Source organism: Rutilus rutilus (assembly GCF_951802725.1).
Source record: "Rutilus rutilus genome assembly, chromosome: 15".
In the NCBI taxonomy this organism is placed as follows: Eukaryota; Metazoa; Chordata; class Actinopteri; order Cypriniformes; family Leuciscidae; genus Rutilus; species Rutilus rutilus.
The window spans coordinates 1,744,479-1,762,720 of NC_140220.1; the positions used below are offsets into that span (position 1 = coordinate 1,744,479).

Below are 18,242 nucleotides of genomic sequence, written 5' to 3' on the forward strand. Positions count from 1 at the left end.
AATAGAATCACCTAGTTGCATAAACTCCCACTCGTGTAGTGGTGGGCAGATCGAGGCTTTGTGAAACAATGAAACAGTTGAAGCAAATGTGCCATATTGTGTCGAGGCTTCGAAACAATCCGACACCCGTCTCAACGGTGACACCTAGTGGTCACTTGCAGGTGTTGATCTGAAACAACCTTGACAACCAGCCATTACATTTTTTTTTCCATTTCTTTATTATTGTATTTTTCTAATATGTGAAGCTTGTAACCTGTAGGCTCCTCACTGTGCATAATGTTATTTTGGTCATGAAAAATGAATATTAATCAAATAAATCAAGCCACAATGTCTCACTTTTTTATAGATTTGTATTCAAAAATATTGATTTCTCTGCTGTGGAAGGACTTAGCCTACTTCTTTTTTTTTACAGATAATTTCTCCAGCCTTTGAAAAAATCCTCTCACAAGGGACACTTGTTGCTGGCATGCAAAGATATTTTTTAGCAAGGACATACAAATAATTATATTTCAAACAATGCATACCTTGCTTAGATGGCCCAGCAGTGTCAGTAGCAGGCCTAGGTACAGGGGGAATGATACCATCCTCTGCACCCTGCAAAATGGCAGGATGAGTGCTCCTCAAATGGCGCATCATGGATGATGTATTGTTGCAGTAGGCTAGCTGCCGATCACAATACATACATATCACTTTATTTGGGGTTTCCAAATGGAAATGCTCCCACCCACACCACAGATGTATGGCATCTCTTCTGTGGAGCCTCCATTTTTATTTATCTATCTATGTATCTATCTATTAATCTGTCTATATATATTTCTATCTATGCATCTATTAATGTGTCACTATATGTGTAGCCTGTAGGCTAGTACTCTGTCTGTCTCTAGTCTATCAGTCAATGTGTAAATTTAAATGTAAGCCTAAATATAACTAAACAAATCGCACTATAAATGTCACTATATCACCAAAAATCTGCTATCTCAAAATCAAACTCCTCTCACAAAAACCCACGAGGTCAAGATGCGTTGACTTAACTTTTACAGATGTGCGATTGTGTGGTCTGTTCCCGACCCTGTCAATCAAACGCTGATTCGGCGGACAATGTCACCTGTCGAAACACTTGTGAAACACTCCGAAGCTTCATTTAGCCGTAGTCACGTGACATGGGTGTTTTGAATCACGCTTCGGATCAGTGTTTCGAAACATCTGCGCTTCGGGATCTCGAAAAGCTTCTGAACGTCAGTTTCGCGTCAGCCATCCCTACACTCATGCAAGTCTGGAGAATCATGACTGTTAATGAAGAGGGAGGGATTATCATTAATTAGCCAAAGTCTGTAGAGTACAAAAAGACCAAAGGGCAGCACCTCAGCAGTGTGACTAGCTGTTGAACAATGGCAGGAAGTTGGTGTGCTGTTCAGTCTCTGGCACTTTGTGTTTGGTTCTGTGCGTTCAGTCATGCTGTTCCGAAGTGGAGTGATCTGCCCCAGAATCCTCAAGCTCTGATGTTCCAGCAAACTGACCAGCGGTTTCAAATGCCAGTTCAACAGCAATCTAGTCAATGGTTTCCTCAGCAGGTTCAAAAGCTGGTTCAAAAGCCAGTTCAGCAGCAAGCTAGTCAATGGTTTCCTCTGCAGGTTCAAAAGCCGGTTCAAAAGCCAGTTCAACAGCAAGCTAGTCAATGGTTTCCTCCGCAGGTTCAAAAGCTGGTTCAAAAGCCAGTTCAACACCAAGCTAGTCAACAGTTTCCTCAGCAGGTTCAACAGCAAGCTAGTCAATGGTTTCCTCCGCAGGTTCAAAAGCCGGTTCAAAAGCCATTTCAACACCAAGCTAGTCAACAGTTTCCTCAGCAGGTTCAACAGCAAGCTAGTCAATGGTTTCCTCCGCAGGTTCAAAAGCCAGTTCAACAGCAAGCTAGTCAACAGTTTCCTCAGCAGGTTCAACAGCAAGCTAGTCAATGGTTTCCTCCGCAGGTTCAAAAGCCAGTTCAACAGCAAGCTAGTCAACAGTTTCCTCAGCAGGTTCAACAGCAAGCTAGTCAATGGTTTCCTCCGCAGGTTCAAAAGCCAGTTCAACAGCAAGCTAGTCAACAGTTTCCTGAGTCAGTTCAACAGCAAGCTAGTCAACAGTTTCCTCAGCAGGCTCAACAGCAAGCTAGTCAACAGTTTCCTCAGCAGGTTCAACAGCAAGCTAGTCAACAGTTTCCTGAGTCAGTTCAACAGCAAGCTAGTCAACAGTTTCCTCAGCAGGTTCAACAGCAAGCTAGTCAACAGTTTCCTCAGCAGGTTCAACAGCAAGCTAGTCAACAGTTTCCTCAGCAGGTTCAACAGCAAGCTAGTCAACAGTTTCTTCAGTCAGTTCAACAGCAAGCTAGTCAACAGTTTCCTCAGCAGTTTCAGCCTAAGCAGCCAGTGGCACAGGCAGAGGCCCTTGACAAATGTACTGTAGCTGATTATGAGCAGATTCAATGTGGACCACCTGGTATCAGTGGTGCTGAGTGTGCTGCTATCAACTGCTGCTTTAACGGACAGCAGTGTTACTATGGGAAGGCAGGTAAGAGTGTAGAGTCAATGTAGAGGCATTCATGTTAAACTGATCCTCAGCAATAAGCTGCTCTTGTAACTCGTTCCAGTGACTGTCCAGTGTATAAGAGATGGTCAGTTTGTGGTAGTGGTGGCTAGAGATGTTACGCTGCCTCGATTGAGCCTGGATTCAGTCCGTCTCCTGGGTGGAAGTGATCCAGCTTGCAGTCCTGTGGGATCCACACCTTTCTTTGCTATATACCAGTTCCCTGTCACTGCATGTGGCACAAGCATGATGGTGAGTAGCTGCTTGTGGTTTTGGTCTGCATGGCTTAGAATGGATTGGATGCTAACAGTGTTACTATTTGCAGGAGGACAGTGGATATGTGGTGTATGAAAACAGAATGACCTCCTCATATGAAGTGGGTATCGGACCACTTGGTTCCATTACAAGGGACAGCCATTTTGAGTAAGTGATGTATGCTTTATCATAAACGTGAATCATTGACAAATGCTACAAGCTCACTGTTTGTCGTCGTCCAGGCTTCTCTTCCAGTGTAGGTACTCTGGTACCTCTGTGGAAGCTCTGGTTGTGGAGGTCAACACCGTTCCTCCACCTCCACCAGTAGCTGCTCCTGGACCCCTCAGGGTGGAGCTTAGACTGGCAAATGGTCAATGTGTCACCAAAGGCTGTGCAGAAGGTAAGTGTTGGTCCCAAGTATGCCTAAAGCCTTTCTAAAACTCCAGTTTCTAGTTAAACACTGCATTCTTCCTCAGGGGACGAGGCGTACACGTCCTACTACAGTGATGCTGATTATCCAGTTACAAAAGTCCTGCGGGAGCCTGTGTATGTTGAGGTGCACATTTTGGAGAGGACCGACCCCAACATTGTCCTGATGCTGGGACATTGCTGGGCGACATCAACCCCCAGTCCACTCAGTCTACCCCAATGGGATCTTCTGGTTGATGGGTGAGTAAGGCCAGTCTTTATCCATCTAGTGTGCTGTAAGGCATTTCTGACTGCCTCTTTGCCTTTCAGATGCCCTTACCAGGATGATCGTTACCTGACCACATTGGTTCCAGTGGCTGGATCATCTGGTCTTCAGTTCCCGACCCACTACAAGCGCTTTGTTGTGAAGATGTTCACATTTGTAGATCCAGCATCACTGGCTCCTCTGCAGGAAACCGTATGCTCTGCAGCCTTACCTCAAGCCTTAATATTAGTGCTTTTTACAGTGAATTCTATGGCTTAACCCTTTCCCCCTCTGTTAGATCTTCATCCACTGTAGTACAGCGGTGTGCCATCCCTCCTCTGGCTCCTGTGAGCAAAGTTGCACTAGGAAAAGTGAGTGCTTGCTGTAAGTTGACTTCAGGAACTGAGAATTTATTTAAATGCCCCTCATGCTTCTACCACTTTTTACAGGAAGAGACACGCACGTCAAGACCATCTCTAGTGGGCAAACTGTGGTGTCTAGTGGACAAGTTAACCTGGTCAAGTGAATTTAAGTGTTTTAATAAACTTCATGAAACTCAACATGTTTCTCTTTGGTATTCATTTCTGTCTGAGTTGGATGTTTCATGACTGTTGTCAGTTTGACTTCTGCACTACAAAACCTTTTTCTTTTGTGCATTGAGATTCTTGACTTGAACTAAACAAGCCAAGTTTCTGCCTAAGCCATTTAACTTTACTATATGCCAAGTTCTAGTCGTTAACTTGGGCCCGGGTTCATCTTTCACATATCAAATGAAGGATTTAGCTTCTGTCTGGTTGAGGCTTTACATACGACTTTATGGCTGGACTAGCATAACTGCATATCTTGATGCCTCAAACCCCTCTGAGGTCACTCGTTGGGTTTTTGGAATTTATTTTTTTTAGTCACGCAAGTATAAAATCATATCTTGGGATAAAGGATGAGTGCAACTGTTGTATCCCAACTAGGTAGCTGTCCAAGACCTTGTTTACACCTGGTACTAAGAAGCATTTTTGTAAATCAGGTCACAGGTGGACTGTGGTAAATGAAGGTGTAAAAAGGGGCTATTTTTTTTTTTTTAGCTTGTTTACTTTTGGCCACTTCCAGAGGTAGTCCAACACATTCAACCAGATTTCTTTCATAGAGTAGATGCTCATGTGGTTGAATGTGTTCGAACAGCCACAAAACGGTGTACTCTACCGCTGACCTAGTACGTAAACATTTAAGAAGTGCGCTAGCAGGTGTGATTTAAAGGGATATATCAGTAGAAAAGCTGTAGTATTTTCAAATTACTGTGCTTCCCTCCCTCATATCCCCCTGAGACGAGAGATTTATGTATTTTTTGTCTGGAAAAAATCCTCTGACGCAAAAAACGTAATTTTGTGTCATCGGAGGACTTTTTGGCCAGAGGCTAGAAACTACAGCCAGTGCTAGGAGCTAGTTCCGCATGTTTTAAACCCACCCATAGGGGGTGGGATCTCACTCACAGAATGTACAAATAGTGTCAGCCATCTTTTTTTGGAAGCTAAGCTACCAGGCTCTTGTTCTGTGGAGAAAGCTGAGTTGTAGGGGTTAACATCCTCTTTTTTCCGGCCGTCGAGATCGTCCAAAATGTCTGGGATTTGGCTTTTGCTTTCTACAGTTGCCATTCATTGTTTACATGCACCCCTTTTGTTTCAATCTAACTGAATTCATTCCGATTGGTGAATCTGAATGTAGTGTTTACATGAACGCTAAACAAGTGATCGGTTGATGTGCGTTTTAGCATTGCTAAGAGAAATCCCGCTCCTCCGTGAGAGATAGCCTACGAGACCGGTGTCGCTCATCAGTAATCACGCCACCGGCCTCGCGCCGTTCTCCCGCGCCCCTCAGCCTCGTCCTGCTCGCCACAGTAAACATAATGAATGGCGACGGTATGTAATGGCTGACAAAAGCCGAATCCCGGACATTTTGGGCGATCTCGAAATCCCGGGCAGACTCGTCACGGAGACTCACGATAAAACGGCGTCTTTTAAGTTTCGAGTCAACTAGTAGCCTAGCCTAGTTGTTTAACTGCGCTCTCTTACCAGTAGGCATGGCTTGGGAGTGGCCTCGTAGGGCAGCGAAGCAAGTGCATTCTGGGAGTTGTTGTCTTTCATCCACATGAGCCAAAAATACATTTTCTGGCTTTTCTCAGTCTAGAAGGCTCCAAATTCAAAAATAATTTCACATTTCTACTACATAAATGACCTATTTTAAATACACATTCATCGTTCCAGAGGTGAAGTATCCCTTTAAACTTTCTTAAAATATACAGGCCTGTTGCCATAAGAAAACTATGATGTGTTTCAAAGAAAAAAAAAACAATCCAGAATAGCTAAAACATCTAATATAAAAAAGGCTGAATTCAGAATGGCAGAAATAGTACTAGCATACTATTCTGAATTCAGCTCAATGTGGTTTTACGTATGTTCAAAAGGGAAAAATTGACTTTTTGCATAAACTCCCACTCGTGTAGTGGTGGGCAGATCGAGGCTTTGTGAAACAACGAAACAGTTGAAGCAAATGTGCCATATTGTGTCGAGGCTTCGAAACAATCCGACACCCGTCTCAACGGTGACACCTAGTGGTCACTTGCAGGTGTTGATCTGAAACAACCTTGACAACCAGCCATTACATTTTTTTTTTTTTTTTTTTTTTTATTGTATTTTTCTAATATGTGAAGCTTGTAACCTGTAGGCTCCTCACTGTGCATAATGTTATTTTGGTCATGAAAAATGAATATTAATCAAATAAATCAAGCCACAATGTCTCACTTTTTTATAGATTTGTATTCAAAAATATTGATTTCTCTGCTGTGGAAGGACTTAGCCTACTTCTTTTTTTACAGATAATTTCTCCAGCCTTTGAAAAAATCCTCTCACAAGGGACACTTGTTGCTGGCATGCAAAGATATTTTTTAGCAAGGACATACAAATAATTATATTTCAAACAATGCATACCTTGCTTAGATGGCCCAGCAGTGTCAGTAGCAGGCCTAGGTACAGGGGGAATGATACCATCCTCTGCACCCTGCAAAATGGCAGGATGAGTGCTCCTCAAATGGCGCATCATGGATGATGTATTGTTGCAGTAGGCTAGCTGCCGATCACAATACATACATATCACTTTATTTGGGGTTTCCAAATGGAAATGCTCCCACCCACACCACAGATGTATGGCATCACTTCTGTGGAGCCTCCATTTTTATTTATCTATCTATCTCTTAATCTATCTATGTATGTATCTATCTATGTATCTATCTATGAATCTGTCTATATATATTTCTATCTATGCATCTATTAATGTGTCACTATATGTGTAGCCTATAGGCTAGTACTCTGTCTGTCTCTAGTCTATCAGTCAATGTGTAAATTTAAATGTAAGCCTAAATATAACTAAACAAATCGCACTATAAATGTCACTATATCACCAAAAATCTGCTATCTCAAAATCAAACTCCTCTCACAAAAACCCACGAGGTCAAGATGCGTTGACTTAACTTTTACAGATGTGCGATTGTGTGGTCTGTTCCCGACCCTGTCAATCAAACGCTGATTCGGCGGACAATGTCACCTGTCGAAACACTTGTGAAACACTCCGAAGCTTCATTTAGCCGTAGTCACGTGACATGGGTGTTTTGAATCACGCTTCGGATCAGTGTTTCGAAACATCTGCGCTTCGGGATCTCGAAAAGCTTCTGAACGTCAGTTTCGCGTCAGCCATCCCTAAACTCGTGCAAGTCTGGAGAATCATGACTGTTAATGAAGAGGGAGGGATTATCATTAATTAGCCAAAGTCTGTAGAGTACAAAAAGACCAAAGGGCAGCACCTCAGCAGTGTGACTAGCTGTTGAACAATGGCAGGAAGTTGGTGTGCTGTTCAGTCTCTGGCACTTTGTGTTTGGTTCTGTGCGTTCAGTCATGCTGTTCCGAAGTGGAGTGATCTGCCCCAGAATCCTCAAGCTCTGATGTTCCAGCAAACTGACCAGCGGTTTCAAATGCCAGTTCAACAGCAATCTAGTCAATAGTGATGGCAAAATGAGGCTTCCTGAACCACTGAGACCTCGCAGTCCATTGCTTCAGCCAAAGGTTCATTACTCGAAGCTTCATTCAGCATTGCTCACTAGTGACACCTAGCTACTGTGCAAAGAAATAGCAGACAAATTAATTCATTCTGAACCAGTGTTCAGAGCCACACCCCTCCCTCCCTCCCTCCCTCTATATAAAAAAAAAAAAATTTTAATAACATTTTTTATATTTTATAAAATACTTTTAGAAATACAAATATTTATTTGTAATGTAAATATACAAATAATTATTTATATTTATTTGTATATTTTTATTTAAATGTATATTTTATAAAAATATTTTTATAAATACAAATATTTATTTATTTATTTTGTAGGCTACTCACTGTTGATGTCTGTAACCTTTCATTTGCAATAATAAAAAGACATGATCAGACATTTGTCCATTACTGTGTATATTATAAAATATGTATCTTTCTCTGTCTGAATTTACTTGTGCAGAGTCACACACACAGTTTATTAATTATTCATAAATTGTTTGGATAGTGACAGTATGAACAACAACAGTGACACTGTGTTGAGTGCAGTGCTTATGTTAGAGGGAGTGTAATAAAGTAAATTTATTCATTTAGCAGATTATAGATAACAGATTATCAAAGTAAACTGCAACAGAATAGTCCGGAAGGAAGGATTACAATAGATTTTTTATTGAGAAACAGAATTATTTCAAGTGTGTTGGGGTTTAGACGATTCCTCTTCTTGGACAAAATCTCTTTAGCCTTGGAAAATATCCTTTCACAAGGAACAGGGGATGCAGGGGAACGTAAAAATGGCAGTGGTACAAATGAGGACACTGATGCTTCTGTTGAGCCCAGACAGGGGAGGATCTCCTCTTTCTTGCTTGTCCATTACCAGGAAAAAGAAGAGTCACAAAAAGCAAACACATCCAAAAAGGCAATCCAAATCAAAAAGCAGTCCAGTCCAGATGCAAAAATCCAGAGCAATCCAAATAATCTTATCTAATTAATATAACAAGACTATAATATAGCTAGGCCTACTATAATAATAATATAGGCCTACTTTAACTATTCTAATCTAACCTGATAATGTAATAATATACAGCCCTCACATATGACACAACAGTTATCATCTAACTCTCTGACTCTCTGACACTACTACAACTGCTTCTACTACTCCTGCAACACCCACAAGGTGGCGCGAGTTTCGAACCGCCTTTTATCCGGAAGCGACACTCACAGACCGAACCGATGACGTATCCACACAAACCGAGGCCTCGTTTGTCATTAGTCACGTGATTTTCACGTTAACAACACAAGCCTCGAATCGCGGCTTCATCTGGCACGCCCACTTTTTCTCGACACACGCTCCGACGCCTCGGTTCAAATGTCCCATCACTACTAGTCAATGGTTTCCTCAGCAGGTTCAAAAGCCAGTTCAGCAGCAAGCTAGTCAATGGTTTCCTCTGCAGGTTCAAAAGCCAGTTCAACAGCAAGCTAGTCAATGGTTTCCTCCGCAGGTTCAAAAGCAGGTTCAAAAGCCAGTTCAACAGCAAGCTAGTCAATGGTTTCCTCCGCAGGTTCAAAAGCTGGTTCAAAAGCCAGTTCAACAGCAAGCTAGTCAACGGTTTCCTCAGCAGGTTCAACAGCAAGCTAGTCAATGGTTTCCTCCGCAGGTTCAAAAGCCATTTCAACACCAAGCTAGTCAACAGTTTCCTCAGCAGGTTCAACAGCAAGCTAGTCAATGGTTTCCTCCGCAGGTTCAAAAGCCAGTTCAACAGCAAGCTAGTCAACAGTTTCCTCAGCAGGTTCAACAGCAAGCTAGTCAATGGTTTCCTCCGCAGGTTCAAAAGCCAGTTCAACAGCAAGCTAGTCAACAGTTTCCTGAGTCAGTTCAACAGCAAGCTAGTCAACAGTTTCCTCAGCAGGTTCAACAGCAAGCTAGTCAACAGTTTCCTCAGCAGGTTCAACAGCAAGCTAGTCAACAGTTTCCTGAGTCAGTTCAACAGCAAGCTAGTCAACAGTTTCCTCAGCAGGTTCAACAGCAAGCTAGTCAACAGTTTCCTCAGCAGGTTCAACAGCAAGCTAGTCAACAGTTTCCTGAGTCAGTTCAACAGCAAGCTAGTCAACAGTTTCCTCAGCAGGTTCAACAGCAAGCTAGTCAACAGTTTCCTCAGCAGGTTCAACAGCAAGCTAGTCAACAGTTTCTTCAGTCAGTTCAACAGCAAGCTAGTCAACAGTTTCCTCAGCAGTTTCAGCCTAAGCAGCCAGTGGCACAGGCAGAGGCCCTTGACAAATGTACTGTAGCTGATTATGAGCAGATTCAATGTGGACCACCTGGTATCAGTGGTGCTGAGTGTGCTGCTATCAACTGCTGCTTTAACGGACAGCAGTGTTACTATGGGAAGGCAGGTAAGAGTGTAGAGTCAATGTAGAGGCATTCATGTTAAACTGATCCTCAGCAATAAGCTGCTCTTGTAACTCGTTCCAGTGACTGTCCAGTGTATAAGAGATGGTCAGTTTGTGGTAGTGGTGGCTAGAGATGTTACGCTGCCTCGATTGAGCCTGGATTCAGTCCGTCTCCTGGGTGGAAGTGATCCAGCTTGCAGTCCTGTGGGATCCACACCTTTCTTTGCTATATACCAGTTCCCTGTCACTGCATGTGGCACAAGCATGATGGTGAGTAGCTGCTTGTGGTTTTGGTCTGCATGGCTTAGAATGGATTGGATGCTAACAGTGTTACTATTTGCAGGAGGACAGTGGATATGTGGTGTATGAAAACAGAATGACCTCCTCATATGAAGTGGGTATCGGACCACTTGGTTCCATTACAAGGGACAGCCATTTTGAGTAAGTGATGTATGCTTTATCATAAACGTGAATCATTGACAAATGCTACAAGCTCACTGTTTGTCGTCGTCCAGGCTTCTCTTCCAGTGTAGGTACTCTGGTACCTCTGTGGAAGCTCTGGTTGTGGAGGTCAACACCGTTCCTCCACCTCCACCAGTAGCTGCTCCTGGACCCCTCAGGGTGGAGCTTAGACTGGCAAATGGTCAATGTGTCACCAAAGGCTGTGCAGAAGGTAAGTGTTGGTCCCAAGTATGCCTAAAGCCTTTCTAAAACTCCAGTTTCTAGTTAAACACTGCATTCTTCCTCAGGGGACGAGGCGTACACGTCCTACTACAGTGATGCTGATTATCCAGTTACAAAAGTCCTGCGGGAGCCTGTGTATGTTGAGGTGCACATTTTGGAGAGGACCGACCCCAACATTGTCCTGATGCTGGGACATTGCTGGGCGACATCAACCCCCAGTCCACTCAGTCTACCCCAATGGGATCTTCTGGTTGATGGGTGAGTAAGGCCAGTCTTTATCCATCTAGTGTGCTGTAAGGCATTTCTGACTGCCTCTTTGCCTTTCAGATGCCCTTACCAGGATGATCGTTACCTGACCACATTGGTTCCAGTGGCTGGATCATCTGGTCTTCAGTTCCCGACCCACTACAAGCGCTTTGTTGTGAAGATGTTCACATTTGTAGATCCAGCATCACTGGCTCCTCTGCAGGAAACCGTATGCTCTGCAGCCTTACCTCAAGCCTTAATATTAGTGCTTTTTACAGTGAATTCTATGGCTTAACCCTTTCCCCCTCTGTTAGATCTTCATCCACTGTAGTACAGCGGTGTGCCATCCCTCCTCTGGCTCCTGTGAGCAAAGTTGCACTAGGAAAAGTGAGTGCTTGCTGTAAGTTGACTTCAGGAACTGAGAATTTATTTAAATGCCCCTCATGCTTCTACCACTTTTTACAGGAAGAGACACGCACGTCAAGACCATCTCTAGTGGGCAAACTGTGGTGTCTAGTGGACAAGTTAACCTGGTCAAGTGAATTTAAGTGTTTTAATAAACTTCATGAAACTCAACATGTTTCTCTTTGGTATTCATTTCTGTCTGAGTTGGATGTTTCATGACTGTTGTCAGTTTGACTTCTGCACTACAAAACCTTTTTCTTTTGTGCATTGAGATTCTTGACTTGAACTAAACAAGCCAAGTTTCTGCCTAAGCCATTTAACTTTACTATTTGCCAAGTTCTAGTCGTTAACTTGGGCCCGGGTTCATGTTTCACATATCAAATGAAGGATTTAGCTTCTGTCTGGTTGAGGCTTTACATACGACTTTATGGCTGGACTAGCATAACTGCATATCTTGATGCCTCAAACCCCTCTGAGGTCACTCGTTGGGTTTTTGGAATTAATTTAGTCACGCAAGTATAAAATCATATCTTGGGATAAAGGATGAGTGCAACTGTTGTATCCCAACTAGGTAGCTGTCCAAGACCTTGTTTACACCTGGTACTAAGAAGCATTTTTGTAAATCAGGTCACAGGTGGACTGTGGTAAATGAAGGTGTAAAAAGGGGCTATTTTTTTTTTTTAGCTTGTTTACTTTTGGCCACTTCCAGAGGTAGTCCAACACATTCAACCAGATTTCTTTCATAGAGTAGATGCTCATGTGGTTGAATGTGTTCGAACAGCCACAAAACGGTGTACTCTACCGCTGACCTAGTACGTAAACATTAAGAAGTGCGCTAGCAGGTGTGATTTAAAGGGATATATCAGTAGAAAAGCTGTAGTATTTTCAAATTACTGTGCTTCCCTCCCTCATATCCCCCTGAGACGAGAGATTTATATATTTTTTGTCTGGAAAAAATCCTCTGATGCAAAAAACGTAATTTTGTGTCATCGGAGGACTTTTTGGCCAGAGGCTAGAAACTACAGCCAGTGCTAGGAGCTAGTTCCGCATGTTTTAAACCCACCCATAGGGGGTGGGATCTCACTCACAGAATGTACAAATAGTGTCAGCCATCTTTTTTTGGAAGCTAAGCTACCAGGCTCTTGTTCTGTGGAGAAAGCTGAGTGGTAGGGGTTAACATCCTCTTTTTTCCGGCCGTCGAGATCGTCCAAAATGTCCGGGATTTGGCTTTTGCTTTCTACAGTCGCCATTCATTGTTTACATGCACCCCTTTTGTTTCAATCTAACTGAATTCATTCCGATTGGTGAATCTGAATGTAGTGTTTACATGAACGCTAAACAAGTGATCGGTTGATGTGCGTTTTATCATTGCTAAGAAAAATCCCGCTCCTCCGTGAGAGATAGCCTACGAGACCGGTGTCGCTCATCAGTAATCATGCCACCGGCCTCGCGCCGTTCTCTCGCGCCCCTCAGCCTCGTCCTGCTCGCCACAGTAAACATAATGAATGGCGACGGTATGTAATGGCTGACAAAAGCCGAATCCCGGACATTTTGGGCAGATTCCTCGAAATCCCGGGCAGACTCGTCACGGAGACTCACGATAAAACGGCGTCTTTTAAGTTTCGAGTCAACTAGTAGCCTAGCCTAGTTGTTTAACTGCGCTCTCTTACCGGTAGGCGTGGCTTGGGAGTGGCCTCGTAGGGCAGTGAAGCAAGTGCATTCTGGGAGTTGTTGTCTTTCATCCACATGAGCCAAAAATAAATTTTCTGGCTTTTCTCAGTCTAGAAGGCTCCAAATTCAAAAATAATTTCACATTTCTACTACATAAATGACCTATTTTAAATACACATTCATCGTTCCAGAGGTGAAGTATCCCTTTAAACTTTCTTAAAATATACAGGCCTGTTGCCATAAGAAAACTATGATGTGTTTCAAAGAAAAAAAAAAACAATCCGGAATAGCTAAAACATCTAATATAAAAAAGGCTGAATTCAGAATGGCAGAAATAGTACTAGCATACTATTCTGAATTCAGCTCAATGTGGTTTTACGTATGTTCAAAAGGGAAAAATCGACTTTTAAGAAACAATAGAATCACCTAGTTGCATAAACTCCCACTCGTGTAGTGGTGGGCAGATCGAGGCTTTGTGAAACAATGAAACAGTTGAAGCAAATGTGCCATATTGTGTCGAGGCTTCGAAACAATCCGACACCCGTCTCAACGGTGACACCTAGTGGTCACTTGCAGGTGTTGATCTGAAACAACCTTGACAACCAGCCATTAAATTTTTTTTTCCATTTCTTTATTATTGTATTTTTCTAATATGTGAAGCTTGTAACCTGTAGGCTCCTCACTGTGCATAATGTTATTTTGGTCATGAAAAATGAATATTAATCAAATAAATCAAGCCACAATGTCTCACTTTTTTATAGATTTGTATTCAAAAATATTGATTTCTCTGCTGTGGAAGGACTTAGCCTACTTCTTTTTTTTACAGATCATTTCTCCAGCCTTTGAAAAAATCCTCTCACAAGGGACACTTGTTGCTGGCATGCAAAGATATTTTTTAGCAAGGACATACAAATAATTATATTTCAAACAATGCATACCTTGCTTAGATGGCCCAGCAGTGTCAGTAGCAGGCCTAGGTACAGGGGGAATGATACCATCCTCTGCACCCTGCAAAATGGCAGGATGCGTGCTCCTCAAATGGCGCATCATGGATGATGTATTGTTGCAGTAGGCTAGCTGCCGATCACAATACATACATATCACTTTATTTGGGGTTTCCAAATGGAAATGCTCCCACCCACACCACAGATGTATGGCATCTCTTCTGTGGAGCCTCCATTTTTATTTATCTATCTATGTATCTATCTATCTATGAATCTGTCTATATATATTTCTATCTATGCATCTATTAATGTGTCACTATATGTGTAGCCTATAGGCTAGTACTCTGTCTGTCTCTAGTCTATCAGTCAATGTGTAAATTTAAATGTAAGCCTAAATATAACTAAACAAATCGCACTATAAATGTCACTATATCACCAAAAATCTGCTATCTCAAAATCAAACTCCTCTCACAAAAACCCACGAGGTCAAGATGCGTTGACTTAACTTTTACAGATGTGCGATTGTGTGGTCTGTTCCCGACCCTGTCAATCAAACGCTGATTCGGCGGACAATGTCACCTGTCGAAACACTTGTGAAACACTCCGAAGCTTCATTTAGCCGTAGTCACGTGACATGGGTGTTTTGAATCACGCTTCGGATCAGTGTTTCGAAACATCTGCGCTTCGGGATCTCGAAAAGCTTCTGAACGTCAGTTTCGCGTCAGCCATCCCTACACTCGTGCAAATCTGGAGAATCATGACTGTTAATGAAGAGGGAGGGATTATCATTAATTAGCCAAAGTCTGTAGAGTACAAAAAGACCAAAGGGCAGCACCTCAGCAGTGTGACTAGCTGTTGGCAGGAACAATGGCAGGAAGTTGGTGTGCTGTTCAGTCTCTGGCACTTTGTGTTTGGTTCTGTGCGTTCAGTCATGCTGTTCCGAAGTGGAGTGATCTGCCCCAGAATCCTCAAGCTCTGATGTTCCAGCAAACTGACCAGCGGTTTCAAAAGCCAGTTCAGCAGCAAGCTAGTCAATGGTTTCCTCCGCAGGTTCAAAAGCTGGTTCAAAAGCCAGTTCAACACCAAGCTAGTCAACAGTTTCCTCAGCAGGTTCAACAGCAAGCTAGTCAATGGTTTCCTCCGCAGGTTCAAAAGCCAGTTCAACAGCAAGCTAGTCAACAGTTTCCTCAGCAGGTTCAACAGCAAGCTAGTCAATGGTTTCCTCCGCAGGTTCAAAAGCCGGTTCAAAAGCCATTTCAACACCAAGCTAGTCAACAGTTTCCTCAGCAGGTTCAACAGCAAGCTAGTCAATGGTTTCCTCCGCAGGTTCAAAAGCCAGTTCAACAGCAAGCTAGTCAACAGTTTCCTCAGCAGGTTCAACAGCAAGCTAGTCAATGGTTTCCTCCGCAGGTTCAAAAGCCAGTTCAACAGCAAGCTAGTCAACAGTTTCCTGAGTCAGTTCAACAGCAAGCTAGTCAACAGTTTCCTCAGCAGGTTCAACAGCAAGCTAGTCAACAGTTTCCTGAGTCAGTTCAACAGCAAGCTAGTCAACAGTTTCCTCAGCAGGTTCAACAGCAAGCTAGTCAACAGTTTCCTCAGCAGGTTCAACAGCAAGCTAGTCAACAGTTTCTTCAGTCAGTTCAACAGCAAGCTAGTCAACAGTTTCCTCAGCAGGTTCAACAGCAAGCTAGTCAACAGTTTCTTCAGTCAGTTCAACAGCAAGCTAGTCAACAGTTTCCTCAGCAGTTTCAGCCTAAGCAGCCAGTGGCACAGGCAGAGGCCCTTGACAAATGTACTGTAGCTGATTATGAGCAGATTCAATGTGGACCACCTGGTATCAGTGGTGCTGAGTGTGCTGCTATCAACTGCTGCTTTAACGGACAGCAGTGTTACTATGGGAAGGCAGGTAAGAGTGTAGAGTCAATGTAGAGGCATTCATGTTAAACTGATCCTCAGCAATAAGCTGCTCTTGTAACTCGTTCCAGTGACTGTCCAGTGTATAAGAGATGGTCAGTTTGTGGTAGTGGTGGCTAGAGATGTTACGCTGCCTCGATTGAGCCTGGATTCAGTCCGTCTCCTGGGTGGAAGTGATCCAGCTTGCAGTCCTGTGGGATCCACACCTTTCTTTGCTATATACCAGTTCCCTGTCACTGCATGTGGCACAAGCATGATGGTGAGTAGCTGCTTGTGGTTTTGGTCTGCATGGCTTAGAATGGATTGGATGCTAACAGTGTTACTATTTGCAGGAGGACAGTGGATATGTGGTGTATGAAAACAGAATGACCTCCTCATATGAAGTGGGTATCGGACCACTTGGTTCCATTACAAGGGACAGCCATTTTGAGTAAGTGATGTATGCTTTATCATAAACGTGAATCATTGACAAATGCTACAAGCTCACTGTTTGTCGTCGTCCAGGCTTCTCTTCCAGTGTAGGTACTCTGGTACCTCTGTGGAAGCTCTGGTTGTGGAGGTCAACACCGTTCCTCCACCTCCACCAGTAGCTGCTCCTGGACCCCTCAGGGTGGAGCTTAGACTGGCAAATGGTCAATGTGTCACCAAAGGCTGTGCAGAAGGTAAGTGTTGGTCCCAAGTATGCCTAAAGCCTTTCTAAAACTCCAGTTTCTAGTTAAACACTGCATTCTTCCTCAGGGGACGAGGCGTACACGTCCTACTACAGTGATGCTGATTATCCAGTTACAAAAGTCCTGCGGGAGCCTGTGTATGTTGAGGTGCACATTTTGGAGAGGACCGACCCCAACATTGTCCTGATGCTGGGACATTGCTGGGCGACATCAACCCCCAGTCCACTCAGTCTACCCCAATGGGATCTTCTGGTTGATGGGTGAGTAAGGCCAGTCTTTATCCATCTAGTGTGCTGTAAGGCATTTCTGACTGCCTCTTTGCCTTTCAGATGCCCTTACCAGGATGATCGTTACCTGACCACATTGGTTCCAGTGGCTGGATCATCTGGTCTTCAGTTCCCGACCCACTACAAGCGCTTTGTTGTGAAGATGTTCACATTTGTAGATCCAGCATCACTGGCTCCTCTGCAGGAAACCGTATGCTCTGCAGCCTTACCTCAAGCCTTAATATTAGTGCTTTTTACAGTGAATTCTATGGCTTAACCCTTTCCCCCTCTGTTAGATCTTCATCCACTGTAGTACAGCGGTGTGCCATCCCTCCTCTGGCTCCTGTGAGCAAAGTTGCACTAGGAAAAGTGAGTGCTTGCTGTAAGTTGACTTCAGGAACTGAGAATTTATTTAAATGCCCCTCATGCTTCTACCACTTTTTACAGGAAGAGACACGCACGTCAAGACCATCTCTAGTGGGCAAACTGTGGTGTCTAGTGGACAAGTTAACCTGGTCAAGTGAATTTAAGTGTTTTAATAAACTTCATGAAACTCAACATGTTTCTCTTTGGTATTCATTTCTGTCTGAGTTGGATGTTTCATGACTGTTGTCAGTTTGACTTCTGCACTACAAAACCTTTTTCTTTTGTGCATTGAGTTCCCTTTCGTGGTCACTCCGAGTTACGTCGGATGACGACGATTGGGGTTTCGCTTAGAAGCCTATCACCTTCGAGTATATAAAACGAGCCAATGGCAATGAAATGCCATGGGTCTGCGGAATTTGCATAGCGTAACTCCGCCCGCCGCAGGGGGTATATAAGGAAGTACGCTGCACAATGCAGACATGCTTTCGCTTCGGAGCCGAGAACTTCTCCACTCCTGCAAGCCAAAGATTCTGAGTTAGTCTTCTCTTACCTTCGAGACGAGCGAGCTCTCCGGTGTTGGTGTGACGGCGATTTCAGCGAGTGCACACTTCCCTGCTGATCTTGTCAGTGATCTGACAGTTAGTGTGATTTCTCCCTGTTCGCTTCAACATCCGCGGAGTTTTCCTCTCACAAAAAGAGCATTGCATGTGGCACGTCTTTTTAAAGATGTCTCGCCCGTGCACTTCTGGTTGTGGTCGCGATGTATTTTCTCCTGATGGGCACAATCTCTGCTTAGCGTGTTTGGGCGTTGATCACGCTGAAGCAGCGTTTGTGGATGATTCATGTTCTCATTGCGGGAACATGACCATCTCCATGCTGCGGTCGAGACTCAATGAGCTCATCAGAGCGAGAGTCCCCTCATCCACACCCCGATCTACGGTCTCCCCGAGAGGCTGTACTTCGGCTGGTGGCCAGGGTGACCTGAGGGTATCTGTGTGGGACAAACCGCCGATACGTCCACGGTCCACACACCCCTCTTCAGCATTGGTACCCGCGAGCGTGCAAATCGAAACCGCCGGTCCCTCTACGGAGGCCCCGCGCGTTTCGTTTGGTG

The 18,242-nt window shown here is 43.8% G+C and overlaps 3 protein-coding genes across 26 annotated transcripts; all 3 read left to right on the forward strand.

Moving 5' to 3' along the window:
- The first annotated feature begins 1,344 nt into the window (after nt 1-1,344).
- Nucleotides 1,345-4,050, forward strand: LOC311304942 (zona pellucida sperm-binding protein 4-like). Of its 21 annotated transcripts, XM_084432327.1 has the most exons (11): nt 1,353-1,583; nt 1,717-1,799; nt 1,848-2,183; nt 2,280-2,547; nt 2,627-2,814; nt 2,888-2,985; nt 3,060-3,217; nt 3,294-3,486; nt 3,556-3,703; nt 3,789-3,861; nt 3,940-4,050. In XM_084432327.1, exons 1-11 carry the CDS (start codon nt 1,556-1,558, stop codon nt 4,014-4,016), a joined length of 1,650 nt encoding a protein of 549 aa, XP_084288453.1. In that variant the 5' UTR covers nt 1,353-1,555; the 3' UTR covers nt 4,017-4,050. The 21 variants fall into 21 exon arrangements, with proteins under 21 accessions (XP_084288447.1, XP_084288453.1, XP_084288442.1 ...); XM_084432316.1 differs by having other exon boundaries at nt 1,367-1,799; XM_084432334.1 differs by having other exon boundaries at nt 1,367-1,715; nt 1,752-2,183.
- Nucleotides 4,051-7,348: 3,298 nt separating this feature from the next.
- Nucleotides 7,349-11,467, forward strand: LOC311304944 (zona pellucida sperm-binding protein 4-like). 4 transcript variants are annotated; one of them, XM_084432338.1, is made up of 10 exons: nt 7,349-7,511; nt 9,361-9,528; nt 9,589-9,964; nt 10,044-10,231; nt 10,305-10,402; nt 10,477-10,634; nt 10,711-10,903; nt 10,973-11,120; nt 11,206-11,278; nt 11,357-11,467. In XM_084432338.1, exons 1-10 carry the CDS (start codon nt 7,365-7,367, stop codon nt 11,431-11,433), a joined length of 1,626 nt encoding a protein of 541 aa, XP_084288464.1. In that variant the 5' UTR covers nt 7,349-7,364; the 3' UTR covers nt 11,434-11,467. The 4 variants fall into 4 exon arrangements, with proteins under 4 accessions (XP_084288464.1, XP_084288461.1, XP_084288462.1 ...); XM_084432335.1 differs by having other exon boundaries at nt 7,349-7,524; nt 8,954-9,964; XM_084432336.1 differs by having other exon boundaries at nt 9,277-9,964.
- Nucleotides 11,468-14,719: 3,252 nt separating this feature from the next.
- LOC311304946 (zona pellucida sperm-binding protein 4-like) lies at nt 14,720-17,320 on the forward strand. Its single transcript, XM_084432339.1, has 8 exons — nt 14,720-15,817; nt 15,897-16,084; nt 16,158-16,255; nt 16,330-16,487; nt 16,564-16,756; nt 16,826-16,973; nt 17,059-17,131; nt 17,210-17,320. The coding sequence occupies exons 1-8, from the start codon at nt 14,779-14,781 to the stop codon at nt 17,284-17,286; spliced, it is 1,974 nt and encodes a 657-aa protein (XP_084288465.1). The 5' UTR covers nt 14,720-14,778; the 3' UTR covers nt 17,287-17,320.
- The last annotated feature ends 922 nt before the right edge of the window (nt 17,321-18,242 follow it).